General features: G+C 38.9%; 2 protein-coding genes across 2 annotated transcripts; both read right to left on the bottom strand.

Moving 5' to 3' along the window:
- Positions 1 to 8,884: 8,884 nt before the first annotated feature.
- LOC112667915 (olfactory receptor 52N2) lies at positions 8,885 to 10,095 on the bottom strand. Its single transcript, XM_025459973.3, has one exon. It carries the CDS (start codon positions 10,048 to 10,050, stop codon positions 9,079 to 9,081), a length of 972 nt encoding a protein of 323 aa, XP_025315758.1. The 5' UTR covers positions 10,051 to 10,095; the 3' UTR covers positions 8,885 to 9,078.
- Positions 10,096 to 21,045: 10,950 nt separating this feature from the next.
- On the bottom strand, positions 21,046 to 22,047 carry LOC112667913 (olfactory receptor 52N2-like). The gene has a single exon (XM_025459972.3). It carries the CDS (start codon positions 22,006 to 22,008, stop codon positions 21,046 to 21,048), a length of 963 nt encoding a protein of 320 aa, XP_025315757.3. The 5' UTR covers positions 22,009 to 22,047.
- Positions 22,048 to 22,402: the final 355 nt, after the last annotated feature.

Genomic DNA, 22,402 nt, shown 5'->3' with positions numbered 1-22,402 from the left:
AATCTTCACTCTGCCAGAAAGACTCAAAGACTGAGAAGCCAGGTGAGATGCTGGAGAAGTGAGTAGAAACTGAAAAAACTGAGTTTCCAGCAATGAGAGAAGAAAGATGGAGGAGGAAGGAGAGGGAGAAAGGCTTCAGGGGCAGAGATTATGCTGGAGATCTGATCAGTCCGGCAGGTGACAGGCCAGGCAGCTACTTTCAGATGAAGGGCAGTTCTAAGAACTTGGTATCTCTCAAAGTCCAAGAACAGAGGTTGTCATGCCTGAGGTCACACAGAAACTCACAGACAGAGCACTTCTAGGTCCAACCTCTATCTGTCTTTCTGAGTCTTTTGTTCCTCCTCCTTTCTCTTTTATCTCCAGTCACTCCAAAACATTTCTAGGCTTAAATTGGCTATGCTTTGGTTAGCCTTAATAATGTGCATATATTTTTTCATTTTTAAAAAATAATAATCCCCACCAGGCTTTCTCTTTAAATACTTATACACTTATTAAGATTCATCTCATCTGCTACTTTCTCTGTAAAATCTTTACTTACCACCACAATGGCTATTGATAATAATTTAGTTTTCATGAATTTTGTAACATTTTTTTGTACAATACCCTGTTACCATTTTATAATAATGATTCCATCGCATTTTATATCTTATACTATATTAGAAATTCATTAGTGTGTTTGTATTCACTTATGTTTTTCAGTGCATAACATGGAGTTAGTCACATAGAATATATCCAGAGAACTGTGTGGGCTGATTTTTATAATTTTGGAGATAAAATAAAACTGATTATCTACTACTTTTATAATTGGAAAGATTTCTCCTCAAACTATAATGTTCGGAATGAATCAGAGTTGAAACATTTAAGTTACAATAATAACAATAATCTCAGCTATAATTTCTGAAGTGGTTAGTACGTATATTATGCTAAGTGCTCTTTTTTCTTGCATTAAAGCATTTAACAAGCCAGATAAATCTTTGTAGTATGTTTTTCTCACATTTTATTAAAAGTATAGAAGCTGAAATTTAGACAGATTAAATAGCCTGTTAAAGTCTAGTGCCTAGAAATGAAGACATAAGATTTAAATCTTGGGACTATCTGAATACAAAACTTATGTTTCCCCCAACTCTTTCCTAACTAACATTTTATTCTCTCTATACTGTGTCCATTGTTATCATCTATCCTCTTTACTTCATTTACATTTCCTCTCAAGTGTTCCTGGCTTGAGTCCAGATTCTGAGCACCCTGAACTCAGGGATTACTTCATAGTCGACTCTGCCTCTCTCTCTCATTAACCCTAAGGTATAACAGATAATATGACCTATATAAGTATCTCAATATGAGTGAATAAGTGAATGAATTATAACACATACTCATCATTTAACTGTTGCATTTGTCTGTTTCACTGACAACATGACAATTACATTTTGTAGGTGCATTTTAAACTTTATTTATTTATTTAATTTATTTTTTAAAATACATTAATTTTTTATTGGTGTTCAATTTATCAACATACAGAATAACACCCAGTGCTCATCTCGTCAAGTGCCACCCTCAGTGCCCGTCACCCATTTACCCCCAACCCCGCCCTCCTCCACCTCCACCACCCCTAGTTCCTTTCCCAGAGTTAGGAGTCTTTATGTTCTCTCTCCCATTCTGATATTTCCCACACATTTCTTCTCCCTTCCCTTATATTCCCTTTCACTATTATTTATATTCCCCAAATGAATGAGAACATATAATGTTTGTCCTTCTCCGATTGACTTACTTCACTCAGCATAATACCCTCCAGTTCCATTCACGTTGAAGCAAATGGTGGGTATTTGTTGTTTCTAATGGCTGAGTAATATTCCATGGTATACATAAACCACATCTTTATCCATTCATCTTTCGAAGGACACCTAGGCTCCTTCCACAGTTTGGCTATTGTGGACATTGCTGCTAGAAACATCGGGGTGCAGGTGTCCCGGCGTTTCATTGCATCTGTATCTTTGGGGTAAATCCCCAACAGTGCAATTGCTGGGTCATAGGGCAGATCTATTTTTAACTCTTTGAGGAATCTCCACACAGTTTTCCAGAGTGGCTGCACCAGTTCACATTCCCACCAATAGTGTAAGGGGTTCCCTTTTCTCTGCATCCTCTCCAACATTTGTGGTTTCCTGCCTTGTTAATTTTCCCCATCCTCACTGGTGTGAGGTGGTATCTCATTGTGGTTTTGATTTGTATTTCCCTGATGGCAAGTGATGCAGAGCATTTTCTCATGTGCATGTTGGCCATGTCTATGTCTTCCCCTGTGAGATTTCTGTTCATGACTTTTGCCCATTTCATGATTGGATTGTTTGTTTCTTTGGTGTTGAGTTGAATAAGTTCTTTATAGATCCTGGAAACTAGCCCTTTATCTGATAGGTCATTTGCAAAAATCTTCTCCCATTCTGTAGGTTGTCTTTTAGTTTTGTTGACTGTATCCTTTGCTGTGCAAAAGCTTCTTATCTTGATGAAGTCCCAATAGTTCATTTTTGCTTTTGTTTCTTTTGCCTTCGTGGATGTATCTTGCAAGACGTTACTGTGGCCGAGTTCAAAAAGGGTGTTGCCTGTGTTCTCCTCTAGGATTTTGATGGAATCTTGTCTCACATTTAGATCTTCCCTCCATTTTGAGTTTATCTTTGTGTATGGTGAAAGAGAGTGGTCTAGTTTCATTCTTCTGCATGTGGATGTCCAATTTTCCCAGCACCATTTATTGAAGAGACCGTCTTTCTTCCAATGGATAGTCTTTCCTCCTTTATAGAATATTGGTTGACCATAAAGTTCAGGGTCCACTTCTGGGTTCTCTGTTCTGTTCCATTGATCTATGTGTCTGTTTTTGTGTCAGTACCACACTGTCTTGATGACCACAGCTTTGTGGTACAACCTGAAATCTGGCTGTAGATTTCAGCCAGAAATCTGAAATTTCTGAACCATATGAAATGGTTTTCTCTTTTATTTATTTTTTTTAAATTTTTATTTATTTATGATAGTCACACACACACAGAGAGAGAGAGGCAGAGACACAGGCAGAGGGAGAAGCAGGCTCCATGCACCAGGAGCCCAATGTGGGATTCGATCCCGGGGCTCCAGGATCACGCCCTGGGCCAAAGGCAGGCGCTAAACCGCTGCGCCACCCAGGGATCCCCCGGTTTTCTCTTTTAAAATTGGTTTTCAGATATGGTTTTCTTTTTTAAAATTCCCCTGGCTATTCGGGGTCTTTTCTGATTCCACACAAATCTTAAAATAATTTGTTCTAACTCTCTGAAGAAAGTCCATGGTATTTTGATAGGGATTGCATTAAATGTGTAAAATGCCCTGGGTAACACTGACATTTTCACAATATTAATTCTGCCAATCCATGAGCATGGAATATTTTTCCATCTCTTTGTGTCTTCCTCAATTTCTTTCAGAAGTGTTCTATAATTTTTAGGGTATAGATCCTTTACCTCTTTGGTTAAGTTTATTCCTAGGTATCTTATGCTTTTGGGTGCAATTGTAAATGGGATTGACTCCTTAATTTCTCTTTCTTCAGTCTCATTGTTAGTGTATAGAAATGCCACTGATTTCTGGGCATTGATTTTGTATCCTGCCATGCTACCAAATTGCTGTATGAGTTCTAGCAATCTTGGGGTGGAGGCTTTTGGGTTTTCTATGTAGAGTGTCATGTCATCAGCCAAGAGGGAGAGTTTGACTTCTTCTTTGCCAATTTGAATGCCTTTAATGTCTTTTTGTTGTCTGATTGCTGAGGCTAGGACTTCCAGTACTATGTTGAATAGCAGTGGTGAGAGTGGACATCCCTGTCTTGTTCCTGATCTTAGGGGAAAGGCTCCCAGTGCTTCCCCATTGAGAATGATATTTGCTGTGGGCTTTCCTAGATGACTTTGAAGATGGTGAGGAATATTCCCTCTATCCCTACACTCTGAAGAGTTTTGATCAGGAATGGATGCTGCATTTTGTCAAATGCTTTCTCTGCATCTAATGAGAGGATCATATGGTTCTTGGTTTTTCTCTTGCTGATATGATGAATCACATTGATTGTTTTACGAGTGTTGAACTAGCCTTGCGTCCCAGAGATAAATCCTACTTGGTCATGGTGAATAATTTTTTTAATGTACTATTGGATCCTATTGGCTAGTATCTTGTTGAGAATTTTTGCATCCATGTTCATCAGGGATATTGGTCTGTAATTCTCCTTTTTGGTGGGGTCTTTGTCTGGTTTTGGAATTAAGGTGATGCTGGCCTCATAGAACGAATTTGAAAGTACTCCATCTCTTTCTATCTTTCCAAACAGCTTTAGTAGAATAGGTATGATTTCTTCTTTAAACGTTTGATAGATTTTCCCAGGGAAGCCATCTGCCCCTGGCCTTTTGTGTCTTGGGAGGTTTTTGATGACTGCTTCAATTTCCTCCCTGGTTATTGGCCTATTCAGGTTTTCTATTTCTTCCTGTTCCAGTTTTGGTAGTTTGTGGCTTTCCAGGAATGCGTCCATTTCTTCTAGATTACCTAATTTATTGGCGTATAGCTGTTCATAATATGTTTTTAAAATCGTTTGTATTTCCTTGGTGTTGGTAGTGATCTCTCCTTTCTCATTCATGATTTTATTCATTTGAGTCTTCTCTCTCTTCTTTTTAGTAAGGCTGGCTAATGGTTTTTCTATCTTATTCATTCTTTCAAAGAACCACCTCCTGGTTTTGTTAATCTGTTCCACAGTTCCTCTGGTCTCGGTTTTGTTGAGTTCTGCTCGAATCTTAATTAACTCTCTTCTTCTGCTGGGTGTAGGGTCCATCTGCTGTTTTTTCTCTAGCTCCTTTTTGTGTAAGGTTAGCTTTTGTATTTGAGTTCTTTCCAGTTTTTGAATGGATGCTTGTATTGCGATGTATTTCCCCTTTAGGACTGCTTTTGCTGCATCCCAAATATTTTGAATGGTTGTATCTTCATTCTCATTAGTTTCCATGAATCTTTTTAATTCTTCCTTAATTTCCTGGTTGACCCTTTCATCTTTTAGCAGGATGGTCCTTAACCTCCATGTGTTTGAGGTCCTTCCAAACTTCTTGTTGTGATTTAGTTCTAATTTCAAGGCATTATGGTCTGAGAATATGCAGGGGACGATCCCAATCTTTTGGTATCGGTTCAGACTCAATTTGTGACCCAGTATGTGGTCTATTCTGGAGAAAGTTCCATGTACACTTGAGAAGAATGTATATTCAGTTGAGTTTGGATGTAAAGTTCTGTAGATATCTGTGAAATCCATCTGGTCCAGTGTATCATTTAAAGCTCTCATTTCTTTGGAGATGTTGTGCTTAGAAAACCTATCGAGTAAAGAAAGAGCTACATTGAAGTCACCAAGTATAAGTGTATTATTATCTAAGTATTTCTTCACTTTGGTTATTAATTGGTTTAAATATTTGGCAGCTCCCACATTCGTGGCATATATATTGAGGATTGTTAAGTCCTCTTGTTGGATAGATCCTTTAAGTATGAGATAGTGTCCCTCTTCATCTCTCACTACAGTCTTCCGGGTAAATTTTAGTTTTTCTGATATAAGGATGGCTACTCCTGCTTTCTTTTGAGGACAATTTGAATGGTAAATGGTTCTCCAACCTTTTATTTCCAGGTTGTGGGTGTTCTTCTGTCTAAAATGAGTCTCTTGTAGACAGCAAATAGATGGGTCCTGCTTTTTAATCCAGCCTGAAACCCTGTGCCTCTTGATGGTGTCATTAAGCCCATTCATGTTCAGAGTTACTATTGACAGATATGAGTTTAGTGTCATTATGATATGTATTCAGTCCTTGTTTATGTGGATTGGTCCACTGAACTTTTTCTTAAAGGGGAATTTTAAGAGTCCCCCTTAAAATTTCTTGCAGAGCTGGTTTGGAGGTCACATATTCTTTCAGTTCCTGCCTGTCTTGGAAGCTCTTTATCTCTCCTTCCATTTTGAATGAGAGTCTTGCTGGATAAAGTATTCTTGGTTGCATGTTCTTCTCATTTAGGACCCTGAATATATCCTGCCAGCCCTTTCTGGCCTGCCAGGTCTCTGTGGAGAGGTCTGCTGTTACCCTAATATTCCTCACCGTAAAATTCAGGGATTTCTTGTCTCTTGCTGCTTTAAGGATCTTCTCTTTGTCTTTGGAATTTGCAAGCTTCACTATTAAATGTCGAGGTGTTGAGTGGTTCTTATTGATTTTAAGGGGGCATCTCTCTATTTCCTGGATCTGAATGCCTGTTTCCTTTCCCAGATTAGGAAAGTTTTCAGCTAGTATTTGTTCAAATACATATTCTGGCCCTCTGTCCCTTTCGGCGCCCTCGAGAACTCCAATTAAATGTAGGTTTTTCTTCCTCAGGCTGTCGTTTATTTCCCTTAATCTGTCTTCATGGTCTTTTAATTGTCTGTCTCTTTTTTCCTCAGTTTCCCTCTTTGCCATCAACTTGTCTTCTATGTCACTCACTCGTTCTTCCACCTCGTTAACCCTCGTCGTTAGGACTTCCAGTTTGGATTGCATCTCATTCAATTGATTTTTAATTTCTGCCTGATTGGATCTAAATTCTGCAGTCATGAAGTCTCTTGAGTCCTTTATGCTTTTTTTCTAGAGCCACCAGTAGCTGTATAATAGTGCTTCTGAATTGGCTTTCTGACATTGAATTGTAATCCAGATTTTGTAACTCTGTGGGAGAGAGGACTGTTTCTGATTCTTCTGAGGTGAGGTTTTCCTTTTAGTCATTTTGCTCAGAGCAGAGTGGCCAAAAACAAGTTGTATTGGGAAAAGGAGAAAAAGAGAGAGAGAGAAGGAAAGAAAAGAGAAAAAGAAAAAAGGAAGAAAAAAAGGAAAAAAAGAGAAGAAAAAGAGAAAGAAAAAGAAAGAAAGGTGAAAAAAAGGTGGGGGAAGCAATCAGAAATCAAAAAGAAAAAAAAAAAAAACCACGGGGGAGTATCTTCTGATTCTGTGTACTTTAAGTCCCTTGGCTTCTCCTGGAAGTTGTCAGTCAGTCCAGCTGGTCTTCTGGGGGAGGGGCCTGTTGTGCTGATTTCCAGGTGTTAGCACTTGGGGGAGCTGCTCAGCCCCTGCCTGGTGCAGGGCTCAGTGGGGGTGTTTACCCCGTGAGGCCCCAGGAGGAACCACCGCAGTGGCGGGGCCAGCTCTGGAGCCTGGAGTCAGCCCCCGCAGTAACTCTAGAGCTCTCCGTCTGCAGGGCCTGGAGGCTCCGGGGCGGGGCCGCTGATCTGCTCAGCTGGGGCAGGAGCGTCCTTGCTGTCCTGGGCCCTCCTGGCCTCTGCCTGTCCTGGGGGAGGCCGGATCCTGGGCTGTGTCCCGGCCCCTGTGCTCCGGGACCTGCGCTGTTGGATTCGCGCTCCCGCCCCGCAGTCCCCTCCGCGGAGCCGCCGCCCGAGTCCCTCCGAGCTGCTTCGGGTCCCGCCGTGCTCGCTGCAGCCCTTAGGGAGCTCGGCGCACTCTCCTGGGCGCGCAGTTGCTGTTACTGTCCCCGGGAACCCGAGGGCATCCCCGCCCTCCTGGGTCCTGCTCCACCTCCCCACGAGCCCCTTTCCGCCGGGAAGGTCGGTGCAGCTCCTGCTCCTCCGGGACGGGGCTCTCCTGTCCTGGGGACACTCGCCCCGGCCTCAGCCCGGCTCCTCGCGGCCCCTCTCCCTTGGAGGCCTTTGTTCCTTTATTTCCCCGTCTTCCTACCTTGATAGAAGCACGAACTCTTCTCACTGTAGTGTTCCAGCTGGTCTCTCTTTAAGTCTCAAGCCGAATTCGTAGATTTTCAGGATGATTTGAAGGTTATCTAGGTAATTTGGTGAGGACAGGTGATTTGGGGACCCTACTCTTCCGCCATCTTGCTCCTCCTGCTTGCTTTATTTATTTATTTATTTATTTATTTATTTATTTATTTATTTATTTATTTTTTAGAGAGAGAGAATGCGTAAGGGGAAAGGTGAAGAGAGAGGGAGAGAGAGATTCTAGCAGACTCCACACTGAGCACAGAGCCTAATGTGGGGCTCCATCTCATGACTATGAGGCCATGGTCTGAGCCAAAACCAAGAGTCAGATGCTCAACTGACTGTACCATTTTAAATGGAAATCCTAAACTGATGAAAAGGGCAAAAAACAATTCCAAGACATGTCTTGAATGAAATTAGAATATTTTTTTAAAAAAACCATTTATCCAATAATCAAAATCAGGAGATGTCAGAAAATATTTAAATCTAGATCATCTTTAAAAATACTGGAAGATAGGGGCACCTGGGTGGCTCAGTGGATTAAGTGTCTGCCTTTGGCTCAGGTCATGATCCCAGGGTCCTGTGTGCTGGGTCCTGAAATCAAACCCTGATGTTGGGCTTCCTGCTCAGCAGGGAGCCTGCTTCTCTCTTCCCCATTCGTGTTCTCTCTCCCTATCTCTGTCTCTGTCTCCATCTCTCTCTCTCTCAAGTAAAATACAATCTTAAAAAAAATACTGAAGAGGGACATCTGGGTGGCTCAGCAGTTCAGTGTCTGCCTTTGGCTCAGGGTGTGATCTGAGAGTCCTGGGATAGAGTCCCCCATTGGGCTCCCAAGGAGCCTGCTTCTCCCTCTGCCTAGGTGTCCCTCTCTCTGTGTTTCTCATGAATAAATAAATACAATCTTTAAAAGAATACTGAAGAATATTGCAACAGCAGGCCCACATTATGCATGGCAATGTGCTTCATTTGTGTAAATTTGTTCTTTATGGAGAGGACATCCCCATCACTATAGTCTCCTCTTCTCACTTAGGGTGCACTCATCAACACCATGCCTGCATCCCTCATTCTGTTCCCTGACTGTTTTCACTAGACATAGAAATACATAATCCCTTTGTAAGACATAAAACTTGTAAGGAATGGGTACATTTCTTTTTTATTCTGCATTCTCTTCTTTGGCAGATCTTTACACAGAAGAAACATTTCATAATATAAATTTACAAAGGCTTCAGAAAATCTACATATTAGAGGGACTCATATGTTTAATACAATTTTACTCACAGCATTTACAAATGTATTCTCCACTCTTCTTGAGCCCCCTCTTCCTAAACAATATGTCTATTTTATGATTTATTTGTCTTGGGTAAAGACAACCTATCTCCAACTAAAAACTTGATCACACCTTCCCGGATCTGCTTGGTCTTAACTCCATAAACAATTGGGTTCATTGTAGGAGGCAGTAGCAAGTAAATGTTGGCTACAATGATGTGTATGTGGTGGGGGATATTGTGTCCTCCAAAACGGTGGGCAAAAAATGTGAAAAAAGCTGGAACATAAGTGATGACAATAGCACATATGTGGGATGTGCAGGTGCTAAAGGCTTTGTGACGAGCATCTGCAGATGACAGGCTCACTACTGCCCTCAATATCATAGTGTAAGACACAGAAATACAGCATATATCAAACACACCAATAAGGAGAGCAACCATTAAGCCATAGATAGCATTGACCTTGAAATTGCCACAGGACACCTTGGCCACAGACATGTGGTCACAGTAGGTATGGGGAATAAAGTTGCTTCGGCAATAGGGCAGACGCTTGGTGAGGAATGTGAATGGGAGGATGAGCAGCACACCCCTCAGGAACGTGGCAAGACCTGCCTTGGTGATGACAAGGTTGGTGAGGATGGTGGAATAACGTAAGGGGTGGCAGATGGCCACGTAGCGGTCCAGGGCCATGAGCATGAGCACCCCAGACTCCATCCCAGTCAGCATATGGACAAAAAACATCTGAGCCAGGCAGGCATTAAAGTGAATCTCCTTGAGGTTGAACCAGAATATGCACAGCATATTGGGTACCGTGGTGGTGCACAGGGTGACATCTGTGAAGGAGAGCAGGGCCAGGAAGTAGTACATGGGCCGATGCAGGGCCTCCTCATGGCTGATGAGGTAGATGAGCCCACAGTTCCCCAGGACAGCGGTGATGTACATGAAGCAGAATGGCAGGGCGATCCAGGTGTGTGCAGCTTCCAGCCCAGGGATACCATTCAAGACAAAGAATCCTGGGGCCAGGCTGGAGCTGTTTTCCCCACACATAATGGCTGATAGGAGGTAGGCATTTTATATTCTTTAAAAGTGGTGATTTCCTGGATAAGAAAATAACTCAAAAGTGAGTAGGGGGCTTGGAAACTGAGTACAACACTTTTTTTTTAATGAAAAGTAGTAAGTTCCTCTACAGTCATATGTATCATAAGATTCTGCTTTTGGTTCTTAACATTGCATGTGACATGGACAAATTGTTTAGTCATTTTAGTGCCTCAGTTTTCTAAATCTCAGATGAGGACAATAATTGTGCCAACCCCAGAAAGTTGTTGGAATTATTCTATCATACATTTATATAATGTGCTAAAACTGTTCATAGTATATAGTGAATGCTCAATGAATATTAGCAATAATACTACTATTATTACTATTCTCACCTCTGTATAAGGCATCCTATGTGATCAAATTTATTTTATTTAATATACATAAATTCAAATGGAGCTGTTGAGCCCTGCTGTAGTTCAAGTGTCACGGTGCACTTAGGGTGTGAAGGTAGTATTAGATTTTGAAAACCTTAGTTATATTGGATGATTGAGAATCGAACTTTAGAAAGAAAATACTTGTTAGTACAGCCTTCAAGACAAGCAAATATATTCTCATATCTCAAATTTGTATTTTAGGCAGAAAAATGATAAATATCTATTGTCATTTGAATGATATCCAGGGACATCTATTCTAGCTATATCCTTGCAAGTCTCCTGGTAACTCTAGGTAACTAAGCATGTGGCCATTGGAACCTCTTCAAGGAGAATGGTATCCATAGGAGGTCACTACTGATGCCTACTTCCTTCTAAGGGAACACTACAGCCACAAGATTAAAAGACCAAGATATTAAGATAACAAAGGAGGAAGAATATTTCATTCTGCATAACTGGCTTATAAATTAAAATGAATTATGTCATGGAAAATTCTCAGGCTCTTCTAAGCATCAACACCATATAACTCAACAATTACTCCATAATCATTGAGCATAAATAATCAAACAGCACCAGCTCTTTTTCCCTGTCAGGAAAAGATTTCTGTCTATACCATCCCTCTCAGATGATTCCCCAAGATGCATGTGAATTCTTCTATTGAGTAAATTCTATTGAGTATTCTATTCTAGAATAGAATATTCAATTCTATTTTTAAACTCAAGACATAAAAAGGAAGAAAATTAGATGTATACATGTCTGCCATCTGATAATGTGAGAGCAGAGTCTTATTCTATGGTTGCTTATGGAAAAATAGACCCTGGGGCTCCATGAGCTTCCAACACTAACTATCTGGATGGTCTTGAACAAATCTCAAAGCTTTGTACAATTTTCATCATTTTTAAAGTAAAGGTGATAATAGTATAGACTCTAGAGGTATTAGAATGGTTAAATGAGAGCTAATCCTTTAAGTGTTGCCTGGCATTTAGTAAGTAATCAGTATATGTGATCTATTATAATAATAGATAATAATTGTCAGATTATATGCTAAAATACATATTATTCACTTAACAGGTATTTATTGATTGATATACATGCCAAGTATCATTCTAGTTTTGGGGATACATTAGTGAAAAAAACAAACAACATCTGCTCCACTAATGGACTTATTATTTCAGCAGGGTTGACTCTTGTATTCAAACCTATAATAATGCCATGGATATATGTAGTTTTTTTTTTAATTTATTTTTTATTGGTGTTCACTGGAAAACTGTGTGGAGGTTCCTCAAACAGTTAAAAATATACCTGCCCTACGACCCAGCAATTGCACTGTTGGGGATTTACCCCAAAGATACAAATGCAATGAAACGCCGGGACACCTGCACCCCGATGTTTATAGCAGCAATGGCCACGATAGCCAAACTGTGGAAGGAGCCTCGGTGTTCAACGAAAGATGAATGGATAAAGAAGCTGTGGTTTATGTATACAATGGAATATTACTCAGCTATTAGAAATGACAAATACCCACCATTTGCTTCAACGTGGATGGAACTGGAGGGTATTATGCTGAGTGAAGTAAGCCAGTCGGAGAAGGACAAACATTATATGTTCTCATTCATTTGGGGAAATGTGTGGATATATTTTATATATAAGTGAAGGTAAGTGCACAATAACTCAATAGAATGTGTAATTTGACAACACTGAAAACTGATAGAGCCAAGATTTAAGTTGGTTTGACTTTGAAGTCATATGTTTAATTAATATCTATCCATTGTCCTAAATTAGTGATCCTAATCCTGAGGAATAGTTTCTGGGCATAATCCTGAGGAAAAGTTTCTGGGCCTAACTAGCTTACACAGTTCATTATGATATAGGAAGAGGAGAAAACTTGTTCTTAACAGTGTCTTAGGGAAGAGAAAGAATAAATGTATAAATGTATAAAGTTACAGAAAACCAGTCTCTAGTCAAGGGAGGTATCTTTGCAGAGGAAATCTTCCTGTAAGAGAGAATCTGTGAGATAGCTGGATTCCTATTTCTGGACTTGTTCACATAAACACTGTATGGCACCTGGTAGGGGGGTTGTACAAGAAGCTTTCCATAGTAAATCCTTTTTTCAGAAATTCCTCTCAATGCCTTCTAGGATTCAAGTCTATTCTTACTTTCCATTTGCTTGCAAAGACCATTTCCACCAGAAGTAGTTCTGAGTACAGATATCTATAAAGGCAAAAGCTTTTGTTTTCCTCCCATTGGAGCCCATTATTGTTGAAACTTTTTTATCGAATGAATTCTGAGGTAGTTTTAAATTTATTTCATGAGTAGGGGTATGCTGTTTTTCCTCTTAGCCTCTAAGTAAATGGTCATTTATTCTGGTTGGAGTCAAGAAGAAATACTGAGCCTACAATCAACCACATTTCAAACAGTGATATGTCTTGGATTATAAGTTTTATATTTTGGGAAAATGTAAGTCTTTGGGAATCACCCAAACTCACCTCAGTATCAGCAAAGACCAGATTCATAGACATGACTGAGACTCCTGAGCATGTCAGTGTTCTATAACAACCAGTTTCCGCCTCTACATAGTATTGCTGTGCCCTTTGAGGATTCTCCAGATTTGAGTGTCTGCATCTGATTGGATCTCTATAGTTGATGTCTCAGAGGGCTCTGAAGTAAAGGTCCTTTGGGACTTTTGAGGTTATTTTACATTGATCAGCTGTTTAAGCAGGAGTGAAACTATAAAACAATAAGTGTATCAAAGTTAAATGTCTTCCTCCTGATGTGGACTCTAAGAGATCTGATATTCAAAAAATGATGTGCTTTCCATTTTTATTGATTTATAAAATAATGGTCTGAGTACATAATTATAAAATTCCAAAAATGCACTAAAACACCTATAATATCAATGTTTCCTTTTAGCCCCTAAGTAAATGGTTCATTTTACCACCCTGAGTATGTCTATGTGTCTCTGTGTGTATATTCAATGCATATAACATATATTACATATATGTTCATTATACACATACACACACACACATACACTTGAAATATCCTATAAGTCAAAAACTGTTACAAGAGACAAATAAGGTTATCATATAAGGATAAAGGGGTCAGTTTATAAACAAGATATAATGGTTATAAGTATATATGTGCCCAATATTGGAACATCTAAATATATTCAGCAAAGATTAACAAACAGAAAAAAGAGACAGCAATACAATGATAGTAAGGAAATTCCCTACCCACTTTTAAAGATAGATACATTATCCAGGCATAAAGGCAATGAGGAAAAATTGGACTTGAACTACATTTTAGACCAAACAAACTTAGACAAATACAGAACATTCTATCCAACTGCAGCAGAATACACATTCTCCCCAAGCACACATGAAACATTATCTGTGATAGATGACATGTTAGGCCACAAAACAAGTCTGAGAAAACTTAAGAGGGGCACCTGGGTGGCTCAGTTGGTTAAGTGTCTGCCTTCCGTTCAGGTCATGATCCTAGGGTCCTAAGACTGAGTCCTGTATCAGGCTCTGGGCTCGGTGGGGAGCCCCTACCTCTGCCCCTCCTCCTGATCCTGCTTTCTCTATATAAATAGATAGGATAGATAGATAGATAGATAAAATAATTAATAAAATCTTTAAAAAACAAACTTAAGAAAGTTAAAAGAATATTAAGTATCTTTTCTGAGCACAATGGTATAAAACTAGGTATCAGTGACAGGAGAAAAGCTGGACAATTCCAAATATGTAGAAATTAAACAATACACTCCTGGAGAGCAGTGGGTCAAAGATGAAGACAAAACATGCCTGGAAACAAATAATAGTATAAACACAAATTATCAAAACAAGTGATACAGAAAAAACAGTTATAAGAGGGAATTTTATAGTAATCAATGCCTACATTAAGAAAAAAGAAAGATTATAAAAATGAAAGATTTTTTAAAAAGATTTTATTTATTTATTGGAGAGAGAGAGAGAGAGAGAGAGAGAGAGAGAGGCAGAAGCAGGCTTCATGCAGGGAGCCCAAGGTGGGACTCGACCCCAGGTCTCCAGGATCACGCCCTGGGCTGAAGGCGTTGCTAAACCGCTGAGCCACCTGGGCTGCCCAGAAAGAAAGATCTTAAATAAATAACCTAACTTTACACTTCAAGAACTAGAAGAATGATGAGTATATTAAGATATAAGTTAGCAGAAAAAAAGGAGATAGCAGGAATCAGAGGAAATCAGAGAAGAAATAAATGAACCAGAGACTATAAAAACATTAGAAAAGATCAATGAAACTAAGAGCTAATTTTTTGGGTGACTATATACTATTTTAATAACAACCATTCTACTCACAGAGTTTTTGAAAGTCATTTCCCATACCTGTCTCCTCCACTCTTCTGCACACAACCTGGCATTCATTTTGCCAGATGAAGAAGCCACACTTTGAAGATACCTACTGACTTGATAAGGTCACCTTGCTGTTAGCAGGCTGAACCAAACTGAAACCCTACAGGTCTTCCTACTCCCAAATTGGTGCTCTTCTTCTGCATCCCACCTCAGAGATGGTAAGGTTCAGAGGAATGCCACTTTAAAAGATAAAACTGATACCATAGAAATCTGTGAGGAGAACACAGCAGTAAGCTCTTTGACATCAGCTGTAGCAACTTCTTTCCAGATATGTTTCCTGAGGCAATGGAAACAAATGCAAAAATAAACTATTGGGACTATATCAAAATAAAAACATTCTACTCAGTGAAGGGTACGGCTGACAAAACTAAAAGGTAACCTATAGAATGGGGGAAAATATTTGCAAATGACAAATCTAATAAAGTGCTTAGAATCCAAAATATGTAAAGAACTTAACACTCAAAAATGAATAATCCAATTTAAAAATGGCCAGATTATGTGAATAGACATTTTTCCAAAGAAGACCTACAATGACCAACAGACACATGGAAAGATGCTCAAAATCACTCATGATCAGGAAAATACAAATAAAAACTACAATGAAATATCACCTCACACCTGTCAGAATGGCTAAAATTAACAACACAGGAAACAGATGTTGGTAAGAATGTAGTGAAAGAGGAAACTTCTTGCACTGTAGGTGGGAATGCCAATGGTCCAGCTACTCTGGAAAATAGTCTGGAGATTCCTCAAAAAGTTAAAAATAAAACTACTCTAAGATCCAGCAATTACACTGCTAGATATTTCCCCAAGGAATATAAAAATAGTAATTTGAAGGGATACATGTTTATATATATACATATATATTGAATATAAATATTGAATATTTATATATAAACATGTATATTGAAATATTACTCAGCCATAAAAAGACTGAAATTTTTCCATTTTCAATAACATGGATAGAACCAGAGAATATCATGCTAAGTGAAATAAGTCAGTCAGATAAAGACAAATATATTATTTCACTCATATGTACAATTTAAGAAACAAAACAAATGAACACAGGGGAAAAAAGAGAGAGGCAAACCAGAAAACAGCCTCTTAACTATAGAGAACAAACAGATGGTTACCAGAGGAGAGGTAGGTGGGGAGATGGATTAAATAGTTGGTGGGGATTAAGGAGTACACTTGTGATGAGCACCGGTAACATATGCAAATGTCGAATCACTAAATTCCACATCTGAAACTAATATTACATTGTATGTTAACTAACTGGAAGTTAAATAGAAATTTAAAAAATAAAAATAAAAATAAAAATTGGACTACAGTAAGATAAAGAAAATTTTCCCATCAAAATAACTTAAAAAATGGAAGTAGATTGGAAGAAAATATATGCCAACATATGTAACTGACAAAATCCCATCCCAAATATATAAAGAAATCTTATACATCAATAATGAATTGAAAATTTTAAAGAGAAAAGGGTAAAAGTTTTAGCTGCCATCCCTACAAAGGTATCTAAACAGATAAAAACATATTTCATCATCTTTGTCATCAGGAAAATGCAAATTAAAATGAAAATGAGCTGCTGCAACACTTTCAATACCAAATGTTGGGAAGGATATAGAGTAAATAGTTTTATAGTTTTGACAAGAGTTTAAATTGGTACAACCTGCCTTGGAATACAGTTGATATAGTACACCAAGAGAGAACCTAAAACTACAGTGTGATCCAGAATCTCACTCCTAGATATTAAACCAAAGGCATGTACAAATATTTGCTCCCAAAGACATATAAAAGAATGTTCAGAGTAGCGTTATTCATAGGAGCATATCAAAGATGTTCTTTGAGAGTATAATTATTGCATATTCATAAATTGACATTTTATTTAGGAAAGAAAGTGATCAAACAAATGCTTAATATAACATGGGTAATTTTAATTATAATCATTGTCTTTTAAAAAATTCTGAACAACTTATACCAGTTTTCCAAAATTTGGTGTTGCAGCATATAACTAGACATTTCTTATTTATTCTGTTTCCTCCCTTTTCCTTCCCTTAACTCCCTTCTCTTCTCCTTACCTCTCTTTTGTTTCTCCAGTACCATAATCTTCTCTTATCTTTTATTTTCTTTACGTGTAACCTGTTATTTCCTGTTTATATGTGAACTGTATTTTTTATCATTGTTATAGTTCAGCTATTAAACTGTGTATTAGGGATCCCTGGGTGGCGCAGCGGTTTAGCGCCTGCCTTTGGCCCAGGGCGTGATCCTGGAGACCCGGGATCGAATCCCACGTCGGGTTCCCGGTGCATGGAGCCTGCTTCTCCCTCTGCCTGTGTCTCTGCCTCTCTCTCTCTCTCTCTCTCTCTCTCTGTGTGACTATCATAAATAAAAAATTAAAAAAAAAGCTAAACTGTGTATTATAATGAGTTTCTTGGAGTGCTTTTTTTTCTTTGTATGTGATAGACTTTATTTTTAAAAAAGATTTTATTTATTCATAAGAGATGCACAGAGAGAGAGACATAGAAGGAAAAGCAGGCTCTCTGAAGGGAGTCTGATGAGGGACTAGATCCCTGAACTCCGCATCACACCCAAAGCCAAAAGCAGAAGCTCAACCACTGAGCCACCCAGGTGCCCTGTGATAGACTTTATTTAAAAAAAAATTTTTTTTATTTGTTTATGATAGTCACACAGAGAGAGAGAGAGAGAGAGAGAGAGAGGCAGAGACATAGGCAGAGGGAGAAGCAGGATCCGCACCGGGAGCCCGACGTGGGATTCGATCCGGGGTCTCCAGGATCACGCCCTGGGCCAAAGGCAGGCGCCAAACCGCTGCACCACCCAGGGATCCCTGTGATAGACTTTAAACTTGCATACATGCATCAATATTAACTTTAGACCCATTATTTTCTTTATGGCTTTGAATATTGTTTGTTCTGGTTATTCTGAATTCTGCTTTATCTATACCAAGGATATTTATGTTTCCTCTTCATGCATTGTATAATAGCTTCTAATATTTGCTAATTACTAATTTATAGTAATTACTGATTGAAAAGCATAACATTTTCTTTACTCTTTAATCATATATTTTAATTTTTATCATGTTACTTTCCTAATTAAGTTTTCTTTTACTCATTTATCATTGTTTGATTCCATTCTGCTACCTTATTATTTCATTCTCTAATCTTATCACCTAAGCATTTCTGTCTTTATGATATTTTTCTACTTTCTTTGTGGCTCATATGAAATCATCCCCATTTTTGGAACATTGTTTAGTCTTTTTAATCTAATAGTAAAGAATTTAGATAACTATGATACTCTTGTCATTTCCTCTTATTTACCAGGATGTTACTATAGACACAATAAAATTATTTTTGTCTATGATGGTGTTGCTTTCCTCTCTTTATTCATCTTCAACTGGATTTGTTTATTCTTGGTGTTTTTTATTTTTTATTTATTTATGATAGTCACAGAGAGAGAGAGAGAGAGAGAGGCAGAGACATAGGCAGAGGGAGAAGCAGGCTCCATACACCAGGAGCCTGACATGGGATTCGATCCCGAGTCTCCAGGATCGCGCCCTGGGCCAAAGGCAGGCGCAAAACTGCTGCGCCACCCAGGGATCCCTATTCTTGGTGTTTTTAAACAAAGCATTGAGTATAAATATCTTTGTTTCCTTTCTCCTTCATCCTTCTCATATGTAGACATGAAGAGGAGGATAATACACAGATTCCTACACCAAAGGTTATTTTCTAGCCACGTTTGATCAGTGTCTCTCTCGACTTGGAGCGTTTTTCTCTTATCATTCTGCTAATGCACAATATACAATTCCCAGAAGTTACTAAAATCAAGGTCCATCACACCCATAACCCCACCTATTGTAATTATTAGAAGACTTGTGGACTAAATGTAATATAAACCCTTTTATGCTTATCCCTCCCTTTTGATACCCACTTCCAATATAATTGTTTTCTGTATTTGCAATTTTTCTCATTATGTTGAAGATGTGTGTATGTTTGTCCATGTGGAGGTAAGCAGTTAAGAGAGATGCAATGAATGTATAGAGAAAGGCTATTGCCAGAAAATGTCTTTGTATGTTTTTATCTTGTTTGGATTCATCTCTAGTGATGTGTTGCACAGATGTGTTATCAGATTATAATAGTAGTACTTTTTTTTTCTGTGTCTTTAGGCTGTCAGGCATAGATATTTTATTTTTTTTATTTTTTTTAATTTTTTTTAATTTTTATTTATTCATGATAGGCACACAGTGTGAGAGAGAGAGAGGCAGAGACACAGGCAGAGGGAGAAGCAGGCTCCATGCACCGGGAACCCGACGTGGGATTCGATCCCGGATCTCCAGGATCGCGCCCTGGGCCAAAGGCAGGCGCCAAACCGCTGCGCCACCCAGGGATCCCAGGCATAGATATTTTAGTTCCCATACAAATATTGTGTAGTGATCCCAGATTCTAGACTTCTCACTTTGTCCAGCCTTTACACACAGGCAATAGGGTCTCAGCACTGAAGTCATTTGAGTAAAAGTCTTTGTATTGGCTGTGAGTTCTCATTCCTGAGTGCCTCTGTGATTTTCTTTTATCTTTTATTTATTTTTTTAAAGGTTTTATTTATTTATTCATGGAAGACACACAGAGAAAGAGAGAGGCAGAGATACAGGCAGAGGGAGAAGCAGGCTCCATGCAAGGAGCCCAATATGGGTCTCGATCCCAGGATCCAGGATCACACCCTGAACCGGAGGCAGGCGCTAAACCACTGAGCCACCCAGGGATTCCCCTCTTTTATCTTTTAAAGTTCTTTATTAATTCATTTGATTTTAGTTTTACTTGCTATCATTTCATAAGTGTATTTAATTTAGCATTTCCTTGTGTTTGCAGTGTTGGGGAAACTGTACATTCCTGTTTATATTCAAACTGCCACTCTGGCTAGAGACCCTCAAACTACCAATTTAGTATCATGTAATAACAAACTAGCATTTTTAGTGCGATATAACGTCAGAAAACTCCATATTACATATCACTGTTTTCAACATTCTAGTGGAAGGATAGCATACTTTGCTTACTTTCAGTCGTGCACTTAAATAATAAATGTGCATTTCACATCTGCCAGTGTTGGTATAAGGTTTGATTTGGCAATAACCTTATAAAATTCAGAAAGTTTTCATTCAAAACTAGATTTCCTTAGTGTGCAGAAGGATACAGAGACCAGAAACCGGTATGCAAGGTATATTCAGGCTTGTTAAGTGCCCCACAGTGACATGAATGCAGGTTCTTAATTCTCCATATTTTACTGTGTAGGAACAGGGCCTGGTTACAAGAGACAAGGCCAATGTTTGTAAATGGCTTGTCCATTATATAAACTTTCTTTGAGTGACCAACTTCACTTGGGAGTCAAATTATAGGAGAACATTTTCAGCTGTAGTTACTAAGGTTGGAAAAAACTATGAAGTCAGCCAAACCCAAATGCTTACCAGTTTTGCTGGAGAATCTCCTCTATTTTCTACTACTACTTCACAACATTTATAAGACTTATTCTACGTCTGCTTCAAAAGTGTCCCAGAATTATCCTCAAGAAATTGACTTAAGATTTTATGGTTTATTCCCTTGCTTATCATCCCATCTATTATTTAGATAGTATTGATAGAAATACATGAAAATTATTCTCCTTGATAGTGGAAATTCAATATGGTTAGATAGATATGAGATAATTTCTGTAACTGAAACAAGTCACACCAAATTATGCAGTGAAAAGAATAGAGGTTAATGAAGTCACTAAAACATGTGTGAAACGTCTTTAGAAAACAGATGCTGACACTTCTTTTTACAGTGGGTTTCCTGCCAAGAATGAATGAATCCTCAATATGGGATCAGGATTTTTTTTCCCATTTACAATTTGTTTCATGTGTAAAACACATTAGGCATGTAAACATTGAAATTACATTGATGTGAAATTCCTTTCTAGAAAAAAAAGTCTCAAGTTCTGGAGATACTTTTTTATTAAACAAATTTTTATCGTTGATGAATTTTACAAAAAAATAATTCAGTTAATATTATAATAGGTGTTCAATAAATATTGTTTTCTGCATTGAATCCATTGATTTTGAACTTACGCTCAAGAATCTCCTCTGAAATATTTCTTGTCTTTCCTTGATTTTGGATAATTAACTCATGAATCTATTTCATAACTAAGACATCTTTCTCTTTAAAAAATAACTTGATGACTCCTTCCTGGATCTGCTTGGTCTTGACTCCGTAAACAATGGGATTCAGAGTAGGAGGCAACATCAAATAGAGATTAGCAATAAGAATATGCACATGGTGGGGAATGCTTTGTCCCCCAAAACGATGAGTAAAAATGGTGAACAGCGCTGGAACATAAGTGATAACAATAGCACATATGTGGGATGTGCAGGTGCTGAAGGCTTTGTGACGAGCATCTGCAGATGACAGGCTCACTACTGCCCTCAGTATCATAGTGTAAGACACAGAAATACAGAACATATCAAAGCCTCCAATCAGGAGGGCTGCCAAGAGACCATAGATAGCATTGACCTTGAAATTGCCACAGGACACCTTGGCCACAGACATGTGGTCACAGTAGGTATGGGGAATAAAGTTGCTTCGGCAATAGGGCAGACGCTTGGTGAGGAATGTGAATGGGAGGATGAGCAGCACACCCCTCAGGAACGTGGCAAGACCTGCCTTGGTGATGACAGGGTTGGTGAGGATGGTGGAATAACGTAAGGGGTGGCAGATGGCCACGTAGCGGTCCAGGGCCATGAGCATGAGCACCCCAGACTCCATCCCAGTCAGCATATGGACAAAAAACATCTGAGCCAGGCAGGCATTCAAGTGAATCTCCTTGAGGTTGAACCAGAATATGCACAGCATATTGGGTACCGTGGTGGTGCACAGGGTGACATCTGTGAAGGAGAGCAGGGCCAGGAAGTAGTACATGGGCTGATGCAGGGCCTCCTCATGGCTGATGAGGTAGATGAGCCCACAGTTCCCCAGGACAGTGATGATGTACATGAAGCAGAATGGCAGGGCGATCCAGGTGTGTGCAGCTTCCAGCCCAGGGATACCATTCAAGACAAAGAATCCTGGGGCCAGGCTGGAGCTGTTTTCCCCACACATAATGGCTGATAGGAGGTAGGCATTTTACATGCTTTATCAGTGATTGCTTTCTACATAGGAGAAAAATGGGATTCAAAACCAGATAAGAGAGAGTGGTTTGGATAATAATACCCACAAGTTCCATGAACCTGGTCATGATAGGATAGTTTTTTCCCTCCTACTCTAGCTGGAGATTCTTTGAATTATGGTATCTAAAAATAATTACACAGTATTACTCCATGTCTCATTGGTATATTCTTTAAGTAACTACACTCACTTTCTAAATTTCCCCCCAGTATATCTCTTTTTTTCCACCACATTCCAGTGAACTGTGCTATAATGATCTCCTCCTCCCAATAAGCCATTTCTATTTTTATCCCACAGATTCCTCCTGAATCTTGTCACTAAAATCATA

Source organism: Canis lupus, chromosome 21 (genome assembly GCF_003254725.2).
Source record: "Canis lupus dingo isolate Sandy chromosome 21, ASM325472v2, whole genome shotgun sequence".
Taxonomy (NCBI): domain Eukaryota; kingdom Metazoa; phylum Chordata; class Mammalia; order Carnivora; family Canidae; genus Canis; species Canis lupus.
The sequence above is the reverse complement of the archived record's forward strand: the minus strand, read 5'-3'. Positions and strand labels throughout refer to the sequence as shown.